This window comes from Lycium ferocissimum, chromosome 3 (genome assembly GCF_029784015.1).
Source record: "Lycium ferocissimum isolate CSIRO_LF1 chromosome 3, AGI_CSIRO_Lferr_CH_V1, whole genome shotgun sequence".
NCBI classification, from domain to species: Eukaryota; Viridiplantae; Streptophyta; class Magnoliopsida; order Solanales; family Solanaceae; genus Lycium; species Lycium ferocissimum.
In genome coordinates this window covers 22,629,465-22,656,115 of record NC_081344.1, presented here as the reverse complement: position 1 = coordinate 22,656,115, position 26,651 = coordinate 22,629,465, and the positions used below count along the sequence as shown (strand labels likewise).

At 36.1% G+C, this 26,651-nt stretch overlaps 3 protein-coding genes across 3 annotated transcripts; 1 reads left to right on the top strand and 2 right to left on the bottom strand.

The window, feature by feature from the left end:
* Positions 1-1,570: 1,570 nt before the first annotated feature.
* Positions 1,571-2,386, bottom strand: LOC132048779 (uncharacterized). Its single transcript, XM_059439465.1, has 2 exons — positions 2,071-2,386; positions 1,571-1,944 (listed from the first exon to the last, which is right to left on the bottom strand). The coding sequence occupies exons 1-2, from the start codon at positions 2,384-2,386 to the stop codon at positions 1,571-1,573; spliced, it is 690 nt and encodes a 229-aa protein (XP_059295448.1).
* Positions 2,387-16,499: 14,113 nt separating this feature from the next.
* On the top strand, positions 16,500-18,663 carry LOC132050046 (L-type lectin-domain containing receptor kinase IX.1-like). Its single transcript, XM_059441065.1, has one exon. The coding sequence runs from the start codon at positions 16,540-16,542 to the stop codon at positions 18,661-18,663; it is 2,124 nt and encodes a 707-aa protein (XP_059297048.1). The 5' UTR covers positions 16,500-16,539.
* Positions 18,664-20,560: 1,897 nt separating this feature from the next.
* On the bottom strand, positions 20,561-25,448 carry LOC132051040 (uncharacterized). The gene is made up of 3 exons (XM_059442348.1): positions 24,824-25,448; positions 24,510-24,596; positions 20,561-21,985 (listed from the first exon to the last, which is right to left on the bottom strand). The coding sequence occupies exons 1-3, from the start codon at positions 24,923-24,925 to the stop codon at positions 21,641-21,643; spliced, it is 534 nt and encodes a 177-aa protein (XP_059298331.1). The 5' UTR covers positions 24,926-25,448; the 3' UTR covers positions 20,561-21,640.
* Between the last annotated feature and the right edge of the window lie 1,203 nt (positions 25,449-26,651).

Sequence of the window (26,651 nt, the reverse complement as noted above, 5' to 3'; positions counted from 1 at the left end):
CTAAGGTTGAAAATGCCATCCTTGATCTCTTCTTCCTCAGGGATTTTAGTCAACATGTTATTGTTCTCCTCAGTAATTAGGTGAGGGATATGGTTCAAGACTGTGCTATCAGTAGTGGGAATTTTTAGATTGAAAAGTTTCTCAAAGTGGTGCACAACAGCTTTCCCTATCTTATCCTCTCCTTGGATCCAGTTTCCTCTGTGATTCTTGATCCTAGATATGTGCAGTCTTCTCCTTTTATCCCTCATAACACTGTGAAAGTATCTGCTATTGTAATCCCCTTCTTGAAACCATTTTATTTGATATTTTTGCCTAGACAAATTGTCTTAGATGCCTAGCCACTTGACATATTCTGCATTGGCTTTGTTGAGTTCCTGTCTACTATGCTCATTGTTGTTCTGTAGGTCCATTTCCTCGAGTACCTGGACTTTAGCCTCCCAGGAATTAAATTGTTCATTAATGTCTCCTATGCTTTCTTTGGACCACTGGCTGAGTTTTTTCCCCACTGCTTGGAGTTTACTTTTGAGCCTCCACATTGTATTTCCCTGCACAGGTGAGTTCCATGTATCCTGCACAATGGAAAGAAAATCAGGTTGTGTAGTCCAAAGATTTAAAAACTTAAAATACCTGATGATATCTTGTTGCTCATTGTGGCACTTTAAGAGCAATGGTCTGTGATCCGACCCCAGCTTCCGGGATGATCGACATAGTTGTGTTGATAGTGTTGAAGCCATTAGTCATTGACACATACTCTATCCAGTCTCTTCCATATCCTTTTGTCGGGTCTTCTATTATTACACCAAGTAAATTTAGGTCCTACAAAACCCAAATCTGTTAACCCACAAGCTTCCATTGAGCTGATGAAGTCGAAGCTCTTGGATGCCCTGTGGGGCCTACCTCCTATTTTTTCATCGCTGTTCATGATAAAATTAAAGTCACCACCAACACACCAAGGACCATTAATTCTACTGGTTAGATCTATAAGACTATCCCACAATTTTCTTCTATCGTTAGAGCTGCATTTAGCATAAACAATAGAGACATACAAAACCTCATTTCTAGAATTATCAGAGATCTCAAAATTGATTTGTTGATTATCACTATAAAAAACAGTAGCTTGAACATGATTTTTCCAAAAACACCAAATATGATCATTGTTATTAGAAAGACAGTGATGGTAACCCAGAAACCTTTTATAGCCTTCAATCTTATTGCTATTTATAAAAGGTTCTGAAATTGCCACAAAGTCACATTTGTTGATATTAGTTAATCTTTAAGCCTATGAATAGCCTTTTTGGATCTTACCCCTCTGATATTCCATATGATTGCACTAATCATGGAAAACCAGTTTTTTATTGCCATTTTTGTTCCCCTTCCCGTGATGTTCAGGGGAATTGTTGGGTTTACCTTTCTTATTCTTGTTCTTCTGCTTGTTTTTACCTTTGTTGTTTGATGGTTGAGCTTTGCTATTCCCTTTATCTTCTTGAGTGTTGATCTGTTTATTTTCTCTTGTCTGCTCCTGCTTGCTTTGCACCTCCATGTTGTGTCCTTCCTTTGCATATGTTACCTCTTAAGTGTCCATTTGGCCGGTGTCAGAATTTTTGGATTCTAGGGTAGCTTCTTTCTCAGGGAAAGTAGCTTCAGTATTCTTAGTGTGTTCATCCGGTGTATGAGATATAGGAGGGATCCAGTTTAAGTCTACTGTGAGATGTATGGGTTCCCTGTTCCTGTCATCAGTGTTTGCACTAACTGGCTCTTTAGGAGCTTTTGTTTCACCTCTTCTTTCCATAGGATTTATTAGTTCTCTGTTCATATCCTCTTTTTCTTTGTTAATATCAATACCTTTATTTGATTCTTGATCTCTTTGGACAATTGAATTGGAATCACTCTCATCCAAGTTGTTATCGATATCACCGGCAGCATCTATTCCTTCTTTATTCTTCTCTTCTCATTCATTGGGCATTTCCTGTAAAATCTGCTTTATTCTTGTAAGGATAGGAGTAATAATATCATAGTTGACTGGTTTCGGGTTAAGTTTCCTGGACTTCCTAGCTCCTTCTTGGGACATACTCGGTTTGAACTGAACTTTGACTTTCTTCTTGGGCATCTTTTTCTTGTCCTTTTTCCTCTTTCTTTTGATTTTTTTGGTTCTGTCCATGGTTGCGTTTTGGGTTTCATCAGCCTCCAGGGAACCATCTCTGTTGTTGTTAGTAGTTGTAGCAGTTAGCTCCTTGCGTTCAGGCTGGACATTATTTTCAACATCATCGACCTCATTTTCACCACAATCAATCTTAGTCGTACCATTGTCTTCTTCTTGTCGATGTTCCTGTTCTTTGGATTGAGGAGTGATACTATTGTTACTGTTCTTGTTTTCCTCATTCCCCATTTTCTTCTCCACTCTTCCACATTGAAGTATCGAATGCCCAAGTAATTTGTAGTGTCGACAGTATTTAGGGACACCTTCATACTCCAATCTTTGATTGAACCCTTTGAGAGTGTGGTCCTCATCTTGCGATCCAATCCAAATAGATTGGATTTTAGTTTTAGTGAGGTCAACCTCGACTCTGACTTTGGCAACACTAGGTCGAGTTCTTCGTTCCATGGCATTCCATTGAGAGAGGAGTCCCAATAGGTGCAACTATTTGTCGAAGATAATACCAAGCATGAAGGTGATAAGGCAGCTCGGGAAGGAGGACCCAGAGTGGTACGACAGGGGAATCCTCCACCGGCTTAAAATCAGGCATCCATTTTTGGAGCCACATTTGTTGCCCATCAACTTCCATTGATCTCCTATACCAGAAATTTTTGCTATCTTCTTCAAGAGAAAAATCAACAAAAACTGTACGATAATCAAAAACTCCTATCATGTAAGTACCTTTGACCTTGATTTTTTTCGCGAATTTCGATCTGATTCTGTCAATTTGAGGTCTTGTCTTTATGAATTTTCCGACAATAGTGAATTTACACGGGTCTGTCATGATACCATAGTATTCCGACGCATTGAAGACAACCGCCGGACCTCCGTTGTGTTTCATGACTTTGGATTTGACATTAGGGGATCCGAACTTGGCAGTTTTGGTGTTTAGATTTGGCGTTTTGGTTACTGCTGTAGCAAAATCTAGTTGTTTCTCTTCATTGGGTTTCGTCCCCTCCGGTGGGGTGTTGTTTTCCATAGGACACGCCGGAACAGAGGTGGCCGGCAGGCCCATGGGGGAGGCGCATGAGCACAAGTCGCGTGAGAGAAGGGGAAAGTTCTAATCAACGGATATCTGTATGGAGAGAGTTTTCTTTAAAACCTTGTTACCTCATTAGAAAAACTTAAATAAACTTTTGTTTTCAATTTTAACCTTGATTTTCTAACAAGGTTGAAAGAAAAGCTTTGGAGAATGGCAAACATCGTATTTTAATTTTATCATGGAGTTAGTAATTTCGATATTGTTATTCCATGTAATCAACGAGCAAGATCGACGAGTCATTAGGCTTTGATACCATGTAATCTAATGGAAGTTGTTGTATTATTCCAATAGTTAAGCAACGTATAAATACAGTACATTAGGTGCTAACTTAGGAAAGAAAGAAATAAGGATCGTTAAGAATCTACTACCTAAATATGACTATGTACATTACTAAGAATAAAGTCTATATACATTCTATAGCACTTCTAAAGGAAAGATTGTTTTCGTGCACACCTTATAGAAGGTAACATATTGCCTGCAGATCAATTTGCAAATCTGGGAGAAAGAATAAAGACATTTTCAATGTTCAATGCAAGTTAGAGCTTCTGTGAAATTGGATCAAGATGATCTATCTAGCTTTAGATTTAGGCCAAGAAGGACCTTGCTCTCAGTCTTTGATTTTAATTCTTAACTGTACTATCTGATCAAGTGTATACAATAATAGCTAAAAAGCCTTATACTATTCTTCACCTCTCGTAATGGAGGCTAAGATTTATGTCCTCCTTCGTGTGATTGTTATGATATTAACGTGTTAGGATCCTAGCCTAAACCGTTTACCAAGATGGCAGAACTTCTTTGATTAATAAGAAGTACATTAAAATAAAGTTATTAGAAGAAAAATTAAATTTAGAAATATATTTTTACATATTCAATTTATAAAAATTTTAAGAAAATATAAATTATATTTTTGTTAAAACTTTTTATTCACATGCTTAATTAAAAAAGATAATAATTATTTTTTGAAACGTATATCTTTCGAAACTCATTAATTATAACACAAATTATTTAAAAGTTGTGACATGAATATTTTGATCCTAAAACGGTTGAAATATCTCATGTATGATAAATAACCAAATCGCATCTTGCTTCAATGAATCTTCTAACAGAACTTTTGATTTAATTACCTAACCACTCGAATCTTTAGTAGTAACAATTTCCTTTTTTTTTTCTTTTTTTTTTTTCCCTACAATGGTTTTAGATCATGACCTGAAGGTGCATGTGTCAATCCAAAAAACCGTAAAGCATCTAATTCATGATGACCAAAATCACAAATCTATCAATACTTGAACCCTAAAAGGGGAAAAAAGGACACGAGAAAAAAAATTAAAAAAAATTTAAAAAAAAAGAAGAAGAAGAAGAGAGGAAACTAGCTCTTATTATTGGTTTTAACTATATAGCTAACCTTGTGCTTGAGAAATCATAGATCTTTGCTTTACTGGAGAAAATGATAAGTCCAACTTGAGCATCACAAAGAATTGAGAGTTCCTTAGCTTTCTTGAGTAGACCACTTCTTCTCTTTGAGAATGTCACTTGCCTGCTTGTCATATTATCGATCCTTCGAATTACTATTTTTCCTCTCCCCATCACTTTCTTTCTAGCTAGGGTTTCCCCTATTCTCCTCTCTGCATATACAGTACTTAACAAACATATATTAGCCAAAAAAAGACAGTTAGGTGCACAAAGCATTCCGCGTTAGCAGGGTCATCTTGAAAAATAAATCAGAGAGCTTTCTATGCAATAAAGATCCAAAAATTAGTATGACCAAAAATCATCAATAACTTGAGTAAATAAAATTAAATTAGGAAGTTTTCTTAGCGATATAGATCGATCTAACAAGTGAAAATGCATCAGCATTTATAGGAATTTGAAAAAGGACAAGCTGTATGGATATACAGAAAAAAGAGCAAAAAAAGATCTAAGATTCAAGAAGGAGCTTACTATTTTGACAGAAAATATAAGAAAGAATTAGGGTTGGAGCTGATGGATGGGAGAAGATATTGCTGATTTTTTTATTTGAAGAGTTGATGCTTGAAGCAATTCTAAAGATTTATTATATAAAGAGATGAAGAGGAGCTGTATGGTACAACTAAAACTAATTAAACTACTTTAGCAATTAGATTAACCGATTAAAACAGTCAATCTCTCATGAGCCACTTGGGGGCCGTATTGTTGACCGCATAAGAAATATAATCTAACTATAAAATATTTGTATAATTAATACAACATTTAATTTGCAACATATATAGAGCTACACATAACTATTCGGAATATAATAAAAGAATATCTATATCAATGTAAGATCGTTAGAATGTTACATACGAATACATATTAATTTTAGCAATACCAGGAAGTGGCGGAGCCACACTATGCCGAGGGTGTTCATCCGAACTCCCTCGGTGGAAAAAAAACACTGTTTTTATAAAGTTAAAATTATTTTTTATGTATATTTAGTAGATGTTGAACCTCCTTAGGCTTCTTCGTATGTTTATTTTTTTATATTTTGAACCCCCTCGGCGGAAATCCTGGCTCCACCACTAATACCAGGGTATGAGTATTTACTAATTAACGAAAATACTTTAATAGACAAATTTTTCAAAGCAATTATTATAATCTTACGTTATTATTCACGGTATAACAATCTCTAAGTAAATAACCACTATATGTCAATATATCATTGATTTATTAATTACCTCCACATCACTAATCTTGATCTCCCAAATGCTAAAGTAGTTGCAGGTGGGCGTAAATGATACCTCGTAGTTTCAGAATGACTTTTGATTTGCAGTACTTTAATTTACAACTTTTAGGTCATTGTCTAGCATATAGATGACTGACAACGGTCAGGTAATATTTGGCCTAGGCTTTTGCCACTTTAGGGTTCTGTCCTCTTTCAGTGACTGAACTTTTTTCTCCAATAACTAAAAGGTACCTTTGTTGATGCTCACTCCTCAAATTGACACTATAAAGTATCTTAATTTTCCCATTTCTCACTTTTTAACGTTTTTCTGTTGGCTCTCTAGCATGCTCAAAATGGTTTCAGTTTTGTCCCTTTTCCATCTCCCCTCTTAGAAAAAAAAAAAACTAAAATATATTTAGACTTAAATAGAAAAGCCTTGTCTTTCTCTTAATTCTCTTTTTCTTTCTCTCCTCCATCCAGAAAATGTTGTACACTACAAAAAGAAAAAACAAAGTACAAAAAAATTATTGACAAAAAAGAGAGAAAGAAGATCAATAACTTATAGTAGGACTTTCATCAACAGTATTTTCTTGGGGAGAATATATGAGTATCCCTCAAACTAGGTTGCAAATAGATATTGGTTTGGCCCATCCATAAGGGTTGTTAGTTCATTAGCTTGTCCTCCTCCAAAATCCTAACCTATAATGTCTTTTTCAACCACAATATGATGGCTAGGGTTAGCTATATAAGAGAAAGGGTAAAGTACGTATATATACATATTAAGGAGAAATATTTACGAAACGTGACGATAGTTTTCTATTTACAAAACACAACATTACAAACCCTATACAAAACATGCTTTTTTTAAACATAATAATTATTTTTTATTTTTTAAAAAAATATTTTTTTATTTTTAAAAAAAATACTTTTTTATTTTTTTAAATTATTTGTTTTTTATTTTTTTTTAAAAATATTTTTTTCGCTCAAAAAATTATATATGAAAGTTCGCTCAAAATTGTGTATATGAAAACGGTATGAAAAATGTATGAAATGTGTATATCTCGTTCAAGGCTTAAAAAATCCGCTCAAAATTGCGTATATGAAAACGGTATGAAATTTGTATCTCGCTCAAGGCTTAAAATTTCTCTCACATTTTCATGTATAAATTTCATGTTAGATTTCTGTAAAATTAATACAACTACAACAACATTGTATACAACTTTGATAGAACATTCAAGACTTAAAATAATCACTCAAATTTTGTGTATGAAATGTGTATATCTTGCTCAAGGCTTAAAAAGTTCACTAAAATTTTGTGTATGAAAAACGTATGAAATGTGTATATCTTGATCAAGGCTTAAACATTACGCTCAAAATTTTATGTATGAGAGTGGTATGAAATGTGTATATCTCGCTCAAGACTAAGAATTTCATTCATATTTTTCGTATATAAAGTTCATATTAGGTTTCTGGAAAAGTAATACAACTAAAACAACATTGTAACAACTTTCATACAATATTCAAGGCTTAAAGTTTTCGCTCACAATTTTGTGTATGAAAATTACATTAAAAATTTCGCTCACACATACACATTTCATACAGCTTTCATACACAAAAATTTGAGGTAATTTTTTAACCCTTTGAGCAAATTTTTTATTTTTTATTTTTATAAATTTAAAAAAATATATAAAAAAAAATTATTTTCTAAAAAAAAATAAAAAAATATGAAAATCCGTCATATTTCGTAAAATATCGTTATATTTTCTAAATAAGGAAAACTATCTATATATTTTATAATAAATATATATATATATATATATATATATGTCATTTTATAATAGAAAATGCATCTCCTCTCATCACCTAGGATATCTAGGTTGTGGACAAAGAGAATTAATCCGCATCGTGAGGATTCCCGACAACCATATGACACAAGTCATGGTCGTCGCTTTCGCTAAGGATAAACCCATAAGTCTCTTAAACTAGTATTCCTTGTTCATACAAGGGAATCATAGTCATAGGCTCGTGATTCGGTTGTTGACATGATTAGTATGCAAGACGTGTTTTTAGGGTTTTAATATGTTAAACCGTAACTTAATTGTATTGTTTCAGTCTGTAAATACCTAATGTTTGAATTAAGTTAGGGCTTTTATGGATCTTGTCGAGAGCTTTACGACGATATGTAGATTATATGTTTTGGCCTTGTAATTTGTGAGATTAATTTTTTAAGATGTAAGAATTTATTATCACGAATTTAACCCAAAAAAATCAATAATATGTGTTTCGTGTGATTTTTTGTGCGAATTTGAGTTGAATAATCTATTAACCATATTAATGGTGATTTTCATCGAAAAGTTGGGTCTAATTGTACGAAAAATCCATTATGGTTTGTTTAAAACAAAACCCATCATCATTTATCATATGAATCAATATTTGAACGGTTTCTCTTGGATTTAATGATTCAAATCATTCCTAAAACGGAAAAGGGCCAAAATTACCCCTGAACTTTGAAAAATAGTTCATTCATCATATTATATTTTTAGGGCCAATTATCTGCATTTTTATACTATGGGGTCAATTATACCCTAGTTTGATTCTTAGCAGACGTTGCATCATCCTAGTTCGGGCGGAAAAATTATTTTAGCTCAAATAATTTTTACTCACTAAAATAACTCAATCCGATCTTTTTTTTTTTTAGCAAAAAATAATACGGAATTATTTTTATATTTTTTTTGGAAAAATTATCCGTATTATTTTTCCCTTAAAAAAAAATTCGCAGGTCTGATTGAGTTATTTTAGTGAGTAAAAAATTATTTGAGGGTAAAATAATTTTGATTGTCTTAGATGAGCCACTTCCTAAATTTTTATCCTCTCATCTTTGTTGAAAGGGTGATAATTGACCCCATAGTATAACTGTAAGGGTATAATTGGCCCTAAAGTATAACGAAGGGTATGGATGAACTATTTTTCAAAGTTCAGGGGTAATTTTGGCCCTTTTCCGTTCCTAAAATACGTTTTGGACGTAACCAGTACTATTGGCCTTTTCGACCCACTCTTAGTGTGAAAGGTATTTTTGAGCTACTTGGGTAGTTGAGGACATTTTTGAGTCTTTTCGACCAACTCTTAGTAGGAAGGGTATTTTTGAGCTATTTGAATAGCTGAAGGACATTTTTGAGCTATTTGACCAACGAAGAGGTCATTTTTTGTGCCAAAAACGTAACAGAGGTAAAGTTAACTTATTTTGAATAGTTCATAAATATTTTTTTGCCCTTTTCAAATATATTTATGCATTTGGGAGATCATGTTCTAAAATTATTTATAGGTAAATTTGTTACTGTCTGTTATATATGAAGATATTTTATGGACAATAAATATAGATTTTTTAAATAAAAATAGCACCACGTTTAACAGTACTTTTGTCCTGTACTATCATTACCGCTCACTTAAGAGTAATTTTACTCCAATTTTTTTTTCTATTAAGTTATAAAATGTTAGTTACATATAAATATCAAAGCCGCACAATATTTAAATAGCACGCCAAAGTATCCCGTTCGTGAAAATCTCCCACAAATCAATAGACCTTATAGTTTTATTATTTCCTTCGTCTCAATTTATGTGGCACCGTTTGACTTGACATAAAGTTTAAGAAATAAAGAAAGATTTTTGAAATTTGTGGTATAAAACAAACGTTAGACAATTGTGTGACTTAACTTGTTTCTAATCATTGAAAGGTGACATCCTTCTAGGACAAACTAAAAATTAAAATGCACCACATAAATTGAGATAGAGGAATTTGTAAATGCATTTGCAAAGATCTGCGATTTTTTTTTTTTTTTTAATTAAATAACCATGAGGTTCGAACCCACAACCTCGGGGGTGTTAGGCGACACGCAATCTTAAAGACCACCAATTTGAAGGCAAAAATTAAAGACCACCCCAAACGAAGGGCAATCCGCACAAAAAAGAGAAAACATTTTAGTTGTGTACTTCTACATATTTTTCCACTTGGACTTTGCTAGTTTTACTTTTTGTTTTTTTCAGTTCAAGACGTTGAATAAGGAGTACTTCTCTTTTACATTTTTCTGCGCGGATTGTCCTTCTTTTGGGGTGGTCTTTAATTTTTGGCACTTAAATTGGTGATCTCGAATTTTTGTCCTTCGCCTAATACCACGAGGTTCTGGGTTCTAATCCCAACTTAGTAAAAAAAAAAAAAAAGAGGAAATTTCGCAAGGCAGAGGTTTGAATTCGCAAGGTAGAGTTTTGCCCAAAACTCTACCTGAAGGTAGAGTTTGCCAAGGCATAGTTTGCCCCGCAAAACCCTACCTTAAGGCATAGTTTGCAGGCAAACTTTGCCCCATCAAACATATTTTTTTTTTTGTAATTTTCGCCTGAGCAGGGGTTTGAACCTGGAACCCTGAGGTTTTAGGCGAAGGACAAAAGTTAAATACTTTGATTTTGATAAAATAAGGGCATTACTGCAAATTGCCCTCTTTTATTAGACTTTACGTGGTTTGAATCAAAATTTAGAGCCCGTTTGGATTAGCTGAAAAAAAGTGGCTTTTAAGCATAAGTGCTTAAAGTACTTTTTAAGTGCTGAAAGTTATTTTATAAATAAGCAGTTACGTGTTTGGATAAAAGTGATTACAGGGTTTTTTTGAAGTAAGGGTAGTATTGGAATTAACAAAAAGTTTAAGGGATAAAAGGGTAAAGTTGCTGGTCAAACCAAAATGGCTTTTAAGCCAAAAAAAAAAAAACAAGTTGGGGTTGAGCAACTTCTTGATTTTGGCTTATTTTAAGTACTTATTAACTTAATTTAAGTTGTTTTCTATTTTACCAAACTCTCAAATAAGTTAAAAATGACTTATAAGCTGGTTTGACCAACTTATAAGCCAATCCAAACGGGCTCTTAGTTGAGGCCTCAAAGTGGGGAACCTGACACCAATTGGAAAATAAAAAAAAAAAAAAAAAAAAAATCAATGAAACATATTTTCTGCGAACCAAACACCTGGTTAATGAACTTACTATTTGAAAAACATTTTCACTCTTTTCAATCGGCATCAAAATTATGCCACTTCTTAAAGAAGAAATTTTTCAAACATGTTATATTGCCTAAGTTGTATAATTTGCATGGAATACCATTAGTCATATGACAGGGGATAGATGAGGATTGAGCAATTTTCTTAGTTCTTTTGAAGCCAAATTCAAGAAACCTACACAAACTTTCTCGGGGCTTTTAATTAAATGTGACAAAAAGGTTTAAAAATTGAGTTGGAGTAACTCTAGTTTTTTTAATTGAGTAGGGGTGATAAACTTTGGATTAGTGATTAGGAAGTTTTGACTTGCTCCAAAGTTATATTTTTAACACTTTGACCCCGAGTTTTGTTTTTTACACTTTGCCTTCAAGTTTTATTTTTAACACTTTGTCCAACTCATATAAATCATAAAATACCCCCTGCCCCACATGCCCCCCATCCCCACCCCCCACAAAAAAAATATTTTGAATTTTTTTTTGTTTTTTTGTACCACCCACCCCCGACCCTCCCAAAAAAAAAAAAAAAAAATTATTTTAAAAAAAAGTTTTGAAAAAATTTTGTTTTTGGTTTTTTGCACCATCCCAACCCATCCACCCCTCCCCCCGCCCTTGCCCCCACCCCACCCCTACCCCCACCCCCCACGAAAAAAAATATTTTTTTAAAAAGATTTTGAAAAGTTTTTTTTGTTTGTTTTTTGTACCACCCACCCCCCCTCCCCGTCCCACCACCACCCACCCTCCCAAAAAAAATTAATTTTATTTTAAAAAAAAAGTTTTGAAAGGTTTTTGTTTATGATTTTGTGCACCACCCCCTTCCCATCCACCCCACCCCCACCCCCCCACGAAAGAAATATTTTTTTAAAAAAGAGTTTGAAAAGTTTTTTTTGTTTGTTTTTTGTACCCACCACCCCCCACGCTCCCAAAAAAATTAATTTTATTTTAAAAAAAGTTTTGAAAAGTTTTTGTTTTTGGTTTTTTGCACCACCCCCACCCCATCCACCCTCCCCCACCCCCACCCCTAAACCCCACAAAAAAATGTTTTTTTAAAAAAGAGTTTGAAAAGTTTTTTTTTGTTTGTTTTCTGTACCACCCACCCCCCCACCCCACCACCCCCACCCTCCCAAAAAAATTAATTTTATTTTAAAAAAAAGTTTTGAAAAGTTTTTGGTTTTGGTTTTTTGCACCACCCCCACCCGATCCACCCTCCCCCGCCCTTTCCCCCACCCCCAAATCCTACAAAAAAAATATTTTTTAAAAAAAGATTTTGAAAAGTTTTTTTTTTTTTTTTTTTTTTTTGCACCCCCCCTACCATCCCAAAAAAAAATTAATTTTATTTAAAAAAAAGTTTTGAAAAGTTTTTGTTTTTGATTTTTGCACCACCCCACCCCATCCACCAACCCCCCCCCCCTCCCCGCAAAAAAAAAAATCTTGAAAAGTACATTTTTTCTTTGGTTTCTTACTCCACTCACCCACCCAAAAAAAAAATTGTTTTAAAAAAAATTTTTGAAAAGTTTTTACTTTTTGTTTTTTGTTTTTTGCATCACCACCCCCCCAAAAAAAATTCTTGAAAAGAAGTTTTGAATTAGAGAGAGAGATACCTCCTCCATATGTTGATCCTAGCAAATCCGGAAGAAGGCGGACAAAGAGGAGGCATGGAATCGGGGAGTCATTGCGAACGAGAAAAAATAAATGCACTTTATGTAAAACAGCTGGCACTAAAATAGTTATTTTTTGGAACTTTATGGCATTTTAATAGTGTTCTTTTTTAGAATGATAATTTATGTTCTTGGTGTTTGTGAACTTGGTTTATATGATATGTTGATCGTGTTCAAATCACAAATTTGTGTATTCTTGTTAATAAATTGCTGAACAGTTTTCAACAAGTAATGAATCTATTGCACCAGCTCTGTAACTTGTTGGGTTTTATCCAACAAGTAACAAGACTTGTTGCAGCAACTAGTATCTTGTTGGAACAGGTATCTTACTTGCTGCAACAGATACTACAGTTGTTGCAATAGATACTACACTTCTTTAATATGTATATTACAAATTGTAACGAGATATTACTTGATTCACCCATATTTAGTGATCAACAAAGGGAATCAATGATATTTAGTGATAAACAAAGGAAATCAACGATATATGGTGATCAATGTATAATACTTAATCAATTTGATGTATTTAGAGTCAGTAAAGATGATTTACTGAGTCAGTATGCACTAAATCGAGTGGTCATTAAAGTGAATTGATGTGAACTACTTGATTCACCCATATTTAGTGATAAACAAAGGAAATCAACGATATTTAATGATCAATGTATAATACTTAATCAATTTGATGTATTTTGAGTCAGGAAAGATGATCTACTAAGTCAGTATGCACTAAATCGAGTGATCATTAGAATGAATTGATGTGAACTACCCGTATTTAGTGATAAACAAAAGAAATCAACGATATTTAGTGATCAATGTATAATACTTAATCACTTTGATGTATTTTGAGTCAAGAGAGATGATCTACTAAGTCAGTATGCACTAAATCGAGTAATCATTAGAGTGATTTGATGCGAACTACTTGATTCACCCATATTTAGTGTTAAACAAAGAAAATAAATGGTATTTAGCGATGAATATATATGTCTACTAACATCCTTAATAGATTAGATAGTAATTTCATGGATTAGATGGGCAATTCAAAGTGTATTCTTCCTAAATCGAGTGATCATCAAAGTGATTTGATGTGAAGTACTTAAATCGACCATATTTAGTGATAAAAAAATGAATTCAATGTTATTCAGTATAAACAAAGGAGTTCAATGTGATCAATATTGTGAATATGTTGCAACAATAGAGGAGTTGTTGCAACATATGAGATACCTGCGGCAACATATGAGTAAGTTGTTGCAACATATGAGATGTTGCGCAACATGTGAGTAAGTTGTTGGAACAACTACGCAACTTGCTTAAACATCTGATCCATCTGTTAAAATAGATTAGTAACTTGTTGCAACTTCTTCAACAAATGTATGATCCGTTGCAACAATTAACTCATCTGTTGCGACGTATTTTTTAGTTTTTGCAATAATTTAAGCAATTTTTTAATTTTTTCCAACAAGGTGAATAATTTGTTACAACAACTAAGCAATTTGTTTAAAAAGATTAGTAACTTGTTGAAATAGATTAGTAACTTGTTGAAATAAATTAGTAACTTGTTGCAACTTCTTCAACAATTGTATGCATCTATTGCAACAATTAGTAAGCAAAATAAATAAGTTCATAAACAGAAATTATTCAATAGATACCTTGGCTCCAAATACCACAACTTAAGTAATAATTTTTCAGCAACTGCCTTCTGGGGTGTAGCAGATTTCCTTGATCTACTCATCTCCTTCGTTTCCATCATTAGTTTCTTCATCTTCTAGTTCTTCTTCACTTTCTTCATTTGTATCTATTGCTTCTTGGCTCTGTTCTTCATCTCTTTCTGAGGATTGATTGTTAATTTGGCTGTCAATTTGACTATATCTTTCCTCAACGTTTGCTGATTCATAAATAGGTTGTCTACTTGTTGCAACAAGTGTACAACTTGTTGCACTACACTTGTTGCAACAACTACAAATCTGTTGGATATCTTCTACAAACAGAACCAAATAATCGAAGCTATGTCCAATAGATTTGTAGTTGTTACAACAGATTGTCTAATTGTTGCAACAAGTGTAGAACTTGTTGCAACAACTACAAATCTATAGGATATCTTCTACAAATAGAACCAAATAACTGAAGCTATGTCCAACAGATTTGTAGTTGTTGCAACAGATTGTCTACTTGTTACAACAAGTGTAGAGCTTGTTGCAACAACTACAGATTTGTTGGATATCTTCTACAAACAAAAGCAAATAAGCGAAGTTATGTCAACATTAGTGAGTCGTTACATGATTGTCTACTTGTTGTCAAAAGTGTAGAACTTGTTGCAACAACTACAAATCTGTTGGTTATCTTCTACAAACAGAACCAGATAAATACCAGGAAAGAACAAAAAACTATATGTTGGATATATTTTCCTAAACCCTGAACCATACCAGGACAACAACAGAAAAACCATCTATTTCACTACAAACACACAACAACAACCTGGATTTTATCCAAAATTTTCCTCAACCCAAAAAAAAATAAAAAAAAATTCAAAACTTCCTTTCAAGATTTTTTTTTTTTTTTTTTAGTTTTGGAGTGGGTGGGGTGTGCAAAAAATCAAAAATAAAAACTTTTCAAAACTTTTTTTTTAAAAACAATTTTTTTTTTGGAGTGGATGGGGGAAGAAACCGAAAAAAAAAATCGAAACTTTTTAAAAAAAATCATTTTGGGGGGTGGGGGGCTGGGGGTGGGAGGAGGTCGAAGGGGGACTGGTGAAAAAGCAAATAAAAAAATTCAAAATTTTTTTAAAAAAAAAAATTTGGGGTTGGGCGGGCGAGGGGGGGGGGGGGGGGGGGGGGAGGAGGGTGGGTGGGAGGAAGTGGTGAAAAAGCAAATAAAAAAATTTAAAACTTTTTAAAAAAAAAAATTAGTGTTGGGGGGGGGGGGAGGGGTGGGAGCGAGGAAATTTTGGTGAAAAAGTAAATAAAAAAATTAAAAACTTTTTTTTTTTATAAAAAAATTGGGGTTGGGGTGGGGAGGAGGAGAGTTTGGTGAAAAAGTAAATAAAAAAATTTAAAATTTTTTTTTAAAAAAAAAATTGGTATTGGGGGGGGGGGGGGGGAGGGAGGAGAGGCGGAGGAGGGGTGGAAGGGAGGGAATTTTGGTGAAAAAGCAAATAAAAAAATTTAAAACTTTTTTTTAAAAAAAAAATTAGTAGTGGGGGGGGGGGGGGGGCTAGTGGATTTTTGGGATTAAGTTGGGGTCTTTTTATATTTTGTAAAAGATTATAAGTTTTAAAAATTATAATTTAGTCCCAACTTAAGTTAATCACATTTTTAAGACAAGTTTGACCTTGGCTGGTCAAACTTGTCACCATTTCTAATTAGGATACTTTTTTGTCACCATAAGTTTATTCTTCTAACTTTCTCCAACCTAATGATATTTTATAGTTTCATTTTTGTTGTGGTATTATCAAAAAAAAAAAAAAAAAAAAAAAAAAAAAAAAGGATGATTGCTGCGTTTCACATAGTTCCGAGGAGAATCAGGCTGGAGAGAGTACCTACATTTTTATCTTTAGATTCTGACTTTCAAAATTATGGTGCTGCTAAAACATGCCCTTCCAGAATACTATATTTTTTATAATATTTTGGAGTAAAGAGAGTGGTGGGGGTGCGGGTGGGGCCGTGGGGGTGAGAGGAATAAGTCAATTAACCAGCGTGTGAGAAGAAAGGGAATTACATACAAGAACAGCTAATATAAGGACTTTTCAACTATCCCGTTTATAAAATATTGATATCATCTTTGTTATGAAATGATGGACAAGGAAATTCTAATGAATAATAATTTTTTACAGACGAAAATCATGACTAAGTCCTTAGTCCACACTTTGAAAAGATGAGAAAATGAGAGGGCTATCTGCTGATTATTTTCAGTAGTCTAACAATCTGATAAAATATTTGTCCAACTATGGTTGGTTTTGCCTCTTTATCTGCTCTCAGATACCTTGTTTTTCTTCTTATGATAATTCCCTTTGTCACTTCACTGTCCTTCAATTTTAGTAGTTTTAATCCCAATGATCAGAATGTAACTTATCAGGGAGATGCTTATCCAGCAAATGGTGCAATTCAACTCACCACAAACAAGCTCAATCGTGCTATAAATGCAAGCATAGGTCGAGCCACATATTCGAAACCACTGCATCTCTGGGACAAGGCCTCTGGAAATGTCACAGATTTCAGTACACATTTCTCCTTTAGCATCAATTCACAGGGTAGAACAAGATATGGTGATGGTCTTGCCTTCTTCCTCGCGCCTGCAGGTTCAACAATTCCTGATAACACAACCAGAGGTGGAAGTCTTGGCCTTACAAGTAATACTCAGCGACTGAATACATCAGGTAATCATTTTGTTGCTGTGGAGTTTGACACCTATCAGAACGTGCAGTATGATCCAATGGGTGATCATGTAGGTATAGATATCAACTCTATGCAATCTGTAGTTAATGTGACCTGGTTTAGTAGCATTCCAGATGGTAGGAGAACTGATGCCTGGATTAGCTATAATTCAACCTCAAAAAATCTTAGTGTTGTCTTCACCGGTTTCCAACTCGAAGGGAATACCACAGTCACTGTCCCGCAGGGCCTATCTTACAATCTTGATCTGAAGGAATATTTGCCAGAATGGGTCACTTTTGGCTTCACAGGTGGAGCAGGACTCGTCTTTGCATTACAAAGCATCTATTCTTGGAATTTTACTTCTTCTTTAGATAATAATAACAACATGACAGATCCAGGGGTAGCCTTACCAAACACCAAGCTAGAGCATGCACCAAGCAATACTAATTTAGGACTTGTGGTCGGATTGATTTCTGGTGGTTGTGTTTTGGTTGCAGCATGTGTTTTGATGTTGTTTGCATATTGGAGAAAGAGGAAGGTGAGAGAAGATGAAGATGATGATATGATTGACGGTTCCATGACTAATGAATTTGAAAGAGGCGCAGGAGCGAAGAAGTTCTTGTACAGTGAGTTGGCTAGATGTACAAATAACTTTTCGCAGGAAGAAATGCTTGGACGGGGTGGGTTTGGGGGTGTTTATAAAGGATATCTCAGGGAGTTGAACTGCTATGTTGCTGTTAAGAGGGTTTCAAGGGAGTCCAAGCAAGGAATAAAAGAGTATGCGTCAGAAGTCAGGATCATAAGCCGGTTAAGACACAAACATTTGGTACAACTCCTTGGTTGGTGCCATGAGAAAAGAGAACTTCTACTTGTCTATGAGCTTATGCCTAATGGAAGCTTGGACTCCCATCTTTTCAAGGGAAAAAGCCATTTGACATGGCCGATAAGATTCAAGATTGCTCAAGGCTTGGCTTCGGCATTGCTATATCTACACGAAGAATGGGAACAATGTGTGGTGCATAGGGATATAAAGTCGAGCAATATTATGTTGGATTCCAATTTCAATGCCAAACTTGGGGATTTTGGCTTAGCTAGGCTGGTTGACCATGATAAGGGATCCCAAACAACAGTATTGGCAGGCACGATGGGTTACATGGCTCCCGAATGTGTCACCGCTGGCAAAGCTAGCAAGGAAACAGACGTCTATAGCTTTGGTATTGTCGCATTAGAAATAGCTTGCGGAAGGAAACCTATTGATCCTAAAGCTGAGGAGCATCAAGTAAACATTGTTGATTGGGTTTGGAGTCTTTATGGAATGGGTAATCTTCGTAAAGCAGTTGATCCTAAACTATCATCAGAGTTCAAAGAAGAGGAGATGGAGCACTTGCTAATTGTTGGCTTATGGTGTGCTCATCCAGATAATAATTGCAGGCCTTCTATTAGGCAAGCAATTCATGTCCTTAATTTTGAAGCTCCATTGCCCACACTCCCTCCAAACATGCCTGTGCCAACATATTGCAGTCCATCACAACTTCTACCAATTGCTTCATTGTCATCATCATATGACACCAACAGTACGGAGATCGCCCTCACCCAGATCCAGCAATCAGTCAACAGAGACAACACTGATTCTTCATATAAAACAACTTCTTCTACAACATCTTCATCTTCAACATCACTTCTGTATCCATGTTAATGTTTTCTTCCAAAGCTATTGCGCTACTTCCCTGCATTCGGTCTTCCACTAGTAGTATCCGTCTTTTCCTTTCTTGGTCTTTGTTGTTTCTCTTCTAATGAAGAGGACTCAATGGATCGCATTTCCTGTACTTTTCTATTAAACAGTGAAATCTCTATGCTTTTAAGGACGTCTCTAGAATTATTCAATTCTAAACTCCAATCTGGATTAGAAGGTGAATTTGAGGTGACAAGAAATATTTCAGCAATTCTTTTCCTTCTTCTCAAATGATCCGTTCTTTATCAAAATGTTGATAGACATAATCAGTTGCTTTATTGCAGTCTGGACAGGACAAGAAATTTGATTTATGTACTATGTCCATTCTCATGTATCAGTTATTTCCCTCGCACAAAGTAGATTAAATGACACTAAGTGTATTCAGAAAGTGTAATTATGTAACTAAAAATAGAATCTGAACCAATAGAAGAAAAAACTGCTTAAATGAACAGGCTAAAATTAAGTTTAAAATGTGGCTACCTTCTGATAAAGTTGAGCAGCTGTTAAGAAAAATTTCTGCATGGCCATATAGAGTATTTGTCTCTTCATATCTTTTGTGCCTATATTCTGAGAATGGGGTTAAAAGTCTGGACCCAAAATAACCACCTTTGCCAAGTGCTTCCTCCCATTAAGATGTGCAGCCATATCAATCTCGCCAGAGCACCTAATGTTACAAAAGCGACACCATAGCTTAGAATTGTGGGTATCACCATCAGAATTCATCACTTGCTTCAGCTTTTCATGTTGTCCAGTAGCTCCTAGTTGAACCTTTTCTTTAGGTTTTTCATTAGTACCGTGCTTCTCTTGTACTGGAAGTGCTGTTTCCTTGACCTTCATGCCTGTTGTTTTCTTCTCAATCCAAATTAGATCTTCCTTCATGCGTTTAACCTGCAGCTCCACAGGGACATTCTAATCACTGGCACACGGATTACTTTTGATTGATTATATAAAAACAAGTACTAGGATAGAATAACTGCAGTACTGACGTTTAAAACAATTAAGAGCTTCAATTCTCTCCCTTTTTAGTGGCTTCAAATGTTTGCAGGAAAAACAAAGGCTCGAGATCATACTAAGATAAATGAATCTTGTGCAAACTTCAAAAGGCATTAATTTTACCAAGTGCACCAGTTTATGTTTCAGGTTGCTCGGTGATTCTTTTAGCATATACAAAGTTTCTTCTTGGTCTAAATGATAATGCACTTGGTATCAGCGTGCATTATCAATTGCCATCTTGCACATTCAGTTTATTTGATGAGCCTTATTTTTTGCCTTCATATGCAGTTAAGCTTCATCTTGCACTTTTCCTAGCTTAGCCACTAATAATATCACTAGAACCTAATTGTCGGAACATCAAGCTCTCCTCTTGTCATCGATCACACTTAACAGCTTGCTTAATGTTTTCATCTATGGTTTGCTGGACAATTTCATCCAGAGCAATACTTGTGAACATGTAATGTTCCATAAAAGTGACCAAGGAAATTTTAAGGTCAAAATATACAAGCTTTTTGGGCTCAGCTGCTTCATGTTTTGTCATCTGTTCCGTAGCTTTGATATCTTCACAAACAGGACCACCCTCTTCGTACACTATCTGTTTAGGGGGCACTACAATTGTTATATGGGATTTTTAAGGAATGATAGCATGTGAAAAGATGAAATGATTTTCACTACCCAAAAAAAAAAAAAGGATAAGAATGGGATTCATTCTTAATTAAGGAGAATTTATAATTTTTAATGCTTTATTAGAGACAACAAATAGCTGCATAGTGCAACCAATTCCTATACAATAGTTTATGGGTTGGAAGGTACATTGCATCTACCATAGGAAATATTCATAAGTTTGCTCGAAATAAGAAAAACAAGTTAGTGCATGATATCATTACATTATGCAAAACATTCAAATAGTACTCAACTGATAATGTAAATTTCAGATTCATTATGAAGGGAAAATGCCAAGAAAAGCAGCAGCATAAGAAGTTAACGACTGTTTCATACAGTATAGGGAGTTAGGAATAACAGTTCAGGCACCTGGCTGGGGATGAGCATTCTTGATTTATCGCAAGTGTCAGTAGCCTTGATCCCTTCTGCATGATGATTCAAACTATAATCTTTGGACTGCAAATAGGAGATTTGTATTGGTGAAAATATGCCGGAAGCGAAGACTATTTGACCGAACACATAGCAAGCGTAGAGAAGACCACAATCAATTGTTGAATTGGTTAACGACAGTTAAACCAAAGATTAGTAGGATCATCCAAGAATCAGCACCCGGATGCACCTAATTTACACAGGGTAATAGAAATCCGGAACGATCTATCAGAGTGCCCGGGCAGAGGATAACCCAAATAACGACCAGGCTCCGAGATCTTAGGGATTCTATTTAATCCCATTTAACACCCACTATCTTAGCCATGTAATAGTTGAAACGGGCGAGGACCACTGAAGCAATTACTCTTAGCTATCCTATAAAATCTCCCACTTCCCCACAACTGTATCCATCTAATTTTTCACCCTGATTACACACAACTTTACGATTATTCTCTGTAAACACGACTGTTCATCACTGATTTTTAGCAATTCTCATCATCTGAGTCAGAAGAATCAATAAGAATCTCCCTCTCTTTTACATCATCAATTATTTCTCTTTAATTATCTGCGTTGTTATTCTTATTACTTCATTCTCGTTTAATTCACATTATCAAAGGATTAACAAAATTTGGATTAATTACGTCACCTGTGACGTCATTCTAAATAATTTAACTGGTTGACATAATAAACGAATTTTAGGCTAAAAAAGATCATGACAGGTACTCGGTTAATGAGTTTTGGAAAGAATCAAATGATAAGAACTGGCTACTCCTTGCTGAGGTAATATCTGATATACCTTATGTGTAATAAGTTTCTCCTGAGCATCAGATCCATTCTCTTCAAGGTACCTCTCTGCCTAAGCCGTAGAACTCATTGGTATTTGGAGTTTGGCCAAGTGCTCCCTCCCCTTCAGATGTGCGGCCATAACAATCTCGTCAGGGAACCACATGTTACAAGTACCACACCATAGCTTAGAATTATGAACAGCAACATCAGCATCCTTCAGTTGCTTTGGATTTTCTTGCTGGCCAGTACCTGCCAGGTGGACCTTTTCTTTCAACTTTTCATCAGTACTGTGTTCTGATTGTGCTGCCGCTACATGTTTTACTTGCTCCTGCTTTGTTGGAACCGCCGTTTCCTTGACCTTCATTCCTGTTGTTGTATTCTCAATCCAAATTAGATTTTCCCTCACACATTTAACCTGCAGTTACACGGGACATTTTAATCACTGCCATATGGATTGCTTTTGATTGATTATAGAAGGAGAAGTATTAGGCTAGAATAAATGTGGTACTGATGTTTTCAAAAAATTATGAGCTTCAACTCTCTCCCCATTTTAGTGGCTTCAAATGTTCGCAGGAGAAACAGACTACAGACCATACTAAGATAAATGAATCTAGTGCAAACTTCAAAAGGCATCAATTTTACAAAGTGCACCAGTTTCAGTTTCAGGTTGCTCGGTGATTCTTTTAGCATATTCTTGGTCTAAATGATAGTGCAGTTGATCTCAGCGTGCATTATCAGCTGCCATCTTGCACATTTAGCTTGATTGATGAGCCGAATTTTGCCTTCATATACAGTTAATATTCATCTTAAACTCTTCCTTACTTAGCCACCAATAGTATCACTACCAGCTAATTAACTTCACCAGCAGCTAATTAGCTCTTCCCATGGTAAAATCAAGCTCTCCTCTTTTAACTGATCAAAACTAATGTTTCATCTATTGTTTTCTAAATAATTGCATCTCGATCAACACTCATGAACCCATAACAACAACATACCCAGTGAAATTCCACAAAGTGAGGTCTGGGGAAGGTAGAGTGTACGCAGACCTTACCCCTACCTTGAGAGTTAGAGAGATTATTTCTCGTAGACCCTCAGCACAAGGGCAAGCAATTCAAACCAGTATAGAAAGCCATGGCAAAATATAATTAAAAGCATGATAAAGTTGTCTAAAAAAACATCAGATAGTAGCAGAAATCGAAGTACAAGAAACAACAGATAGTAGCAGAAATCGAAGGACAAGAAACTACAAGAGTAATACTATGACTACTAGTATGAAAGGATAGGTTGGACAACACTCAACTACCTACTAACCTTCTACCCTAATCCGTGTCAATAACCTCCTATCTAAGGTCATGTCCTCAGTAAGCTTGGACCTGCGTCATGCCCTATCTAATCACCTCTCCCTGATACTTCTCCCAGCCTACCTCTACCTCTTCTGAAACCGTCCATAGCCAAACTCTCACGCCTTCGCACTGGGGCATCCGTGTATCTGCTCTGCACATGCCCGAACCATCTCAGCCTCGCTTTCTGCATCTTATCCTCCACCGAGACCACTCCCCCTTTGTCCCGGGTATCTTCATTTCTAATCCTATTTCTCCTAGTATGCCCACACATCCATCACATCATCCTTGTTTCCGCAACTTTCATCTTCTGAACTTGAGAGTTCTTGACTGGCCAACACTCCGCCCCATACAGCATAGTTGGTCTAACCACCACTCTATAAAACTTGCCTTCAAGTTTTGGCGGCACCTTCTGATCACACAAGACCGTGGATGCGAGTCTCCATTTCATCCACCCTGCACTAATACAATGTGTAACATCATCATCAATCTCTCCATTTCCTTGGATAATAAACTCAAGATACTTGAAACTTCCTTTCTTTTGGATGACCTGAGTACCAAGCCTCACTTCCACGCCAGCCTCATGTATTACGTTACTGAACTTGCGCTCCAAGTATTTCGTCTTTATCCTACTCAACCTGGACCCTTTAAACTCCAGAATCTGTCTCCAAACCTCTAGCTTGGCGTTAACTCCACTGCAAGTCTCGTCAATAGAAATATGTGATCCGAGAATAACATATACGATGACATCTAAGCTTGGATTTTCCGCGTCAGTCCATCCATCACCAAGGCAAATAAAAATGGGCTAAGAGTTGATCCCTAGTGCAACCCATAAATTCCAAAAAACTAACCAAGGACATTCTAGGGTTGGAAATTACTACCTGTTTGGGCTCAGCTGCTTCATGTTTTGCCATCTGTTCCGTCGCTTGGATATCTTCCCAAACAGGACTAGCCCCTTCACATAGTGTCTATTTTTTTTTATTGGGGGGAGGGGTGTGGATTATGTAAGGAAATTTCATTAGAAAAATCAATGCCAAGAAGGTAGTAAGAAGTATAAAACAAGAAAAATGACAATCGTCCACTATGTTCCCATGATATCCAAGAAATCCAAAAGTTATGTCATGCCCATTACTATATGACCTTACACACAAAAAGAAAAAAACAATATGACGCTTACACATTGTCTCTTCTGGAGTGCTATGATTGTTATTTACGAAATCCAAAGGAATGAAAGCATGTGAACAGACAATGATTTTCACTACAAAATTTGTTGTCAACAAAGGAAAATTAACTTTTCGATGTTTTATTTAAGAAAACTAATAGCTGCATATTGTTACACATAACCTATTCCTCATGTGCATTTAATAGTGTATGAGTTGGAAGGGACACTGCATCTAAGCAAACGAAGCATTCATGAATCTGTTGTAATAAGCTTCAAAAAATAGTGCATGATATCATAAACTGCTATTCAATCCGTACTCAAACTGCTAATGAAGCTCTCTAACTCGTTATGGAGTGAAAACACCAATAAAGCAGCACCACAAGAAGTTTAAAATTATTTCATACAGTACAGGCAGCTAGGAACAATAGGTGAGGAACCTGGTTGGGGGTGAGAGCTTCTGCTTCAACACTAGTATCAGTAGGCTTGATCTCTTCTGCATGATGATTCAAACTATAATCCATGGACTGTAAATAGGACATCATGATAAGTACACCGGTAATGCCTATTAAAAAGATCAATAGTCAAGCCCGAAGTTGCTATAAAAGATCCAGTGGAATATGTTTGCATTTGATTCTATAACAGTGGGAATCTGACTTTTGGTGACTGAAATGGATTAACAGTGTTAATTCTCATATAACTAGCTGATGTACATCAAACAAGTGTGCCTCTAATTTAGTAATGAACTGGCTACCTTGTTTGCAATAAGTTTCTCCAGAGTATCAGATCCATTTTCTTCAAGATACCTCTCTGCCATAGCCAGAAATGATTCATTCTTGAGAGATGGATCCTCCATTGGCTTGTTAAACCAGTAAGTGACAATTTGAAGGTAGACAGACAAGCACAAATACAGAACCCGTTGGTAAATATGGCAAAACCCATAAAACTGAATGACAACATCGTGCAATTTCACCAGCAAACATGGATGAATAAGTTATTGGTAACAATAACACGCGCTGTTAAACTGAGGTATTACCAACCAACATATGGTAATTAATTTAACATATGGCCACAGAGGACCCCTGCCAAAGTAAATGGAAAGACATTAGTATATGCAACAGGAATAGTTTCTCATGTTCAACCAAGTATATTGCACAATTTTCCCAAATGCTTCAACAAACTCTGTAGCTCTTGGGATCCTCAACTTCTCACCAAAGGGAATTTAGGAAACACAAGCAAGAACAGGCATACAACTATCAATATAGATGAGTAACTGAAATAAATGTGTTATAAGAATTTGAGGTTCACTTGAAAAAGATTCTTTCACAATTCAATGAATCAATATAAGGGTATGGATCCAGACATAAAGTGTAATTACTCGGGGTACTGATAGAATATGTAAATATTCATTAGAAGATTTTGTAGTCTACTATTTTAGGTTAGCATATTTTGTATATTGTGTAATCTCCTATTTTAGGTTAGAATATTATTCTCCTATGTTGTATATAAACCAATTCAAGTAATGAAAGGAGACAAGGAAAATATTTCTTACATGGTATCAGAATAGGGTTTCTTTCTTCTTCCTCCTTCCGCTACGCCCTAAATCCCTATTTTTTTTGTTTTCCTCCCTAAGCCGTCGCCCCCTTCCTCTTTTTTTCCCATGGCCGACGCACCAACCACCCCGGCTAAGCCCACGTTCCACCCGGCCCTCGCGGTCTCCAATATCAAGAATCACATCTACGTTACTCTTGAGATGGAAAACTCACAATATGGTACATGGGCCGAGCTTTTCAAAATTCATGCTCGTTCTCGGGGTCCTTCATCACATCATTCCTCCACCTACGGGTAAGGAGAAGCGGCCCCCAAAGCGATGAGAAAGTTGAATTATGGACCACCATTGACGCCACCGTGCTTCAATGGATTTATTCGACGATTTCGAATGATGCAGTTAAACACTATCCTCGAACCGGATGCTACGCCATGGAGGCTTGGGGACTACGTGATATCTTCCAAGATCATCAAACTTCTCGTGCGCGACTCTTGAACAAGAATTCACGACGACTCGTATGGAGGATTTTCCCAATGCCTCCGCCTATTGTCAACGTCTCGAAGCCTTGCCGATCCGAAAAACGTTGGGGCTCCGTGACGAATAGCCGCCTTGTCCTTCAAGCGGTCTCGAGTCTCGATGCGTACAAAGGGGTTGGGACACAAATTCGCCGTATGCAAAGCCGCTCCCACCATTCGGCGAGGCTCGGTTTTCTCTTGTTTTGGAAGAACGTGAACTTGCGGCCATGGTTTCTCACGGGTCTGGCTCGGCTATGGTGGCTTCGGTCGACGACACGCCACTTCCCTCTGATAACTCAAGCTCACGCCGAGGGAAATCAAAAAATTCCCGCGGCCAAAGTGCAAGCGGCGGCGTGGGGGGGGGGCTCGGGCCGCGGCTCGGCGGCGGCAAAATCGCGGTGGCGCGTGATGCGGCGGCCCGGCGGTCGGCGGCGGCCCGATGGACTACCGGCCCCGATGGCGGTCGGCGCCGGTTTGTCCCCAGCCCGCGCGTCGGGTCCCCCCGGACCCCGGCCCGG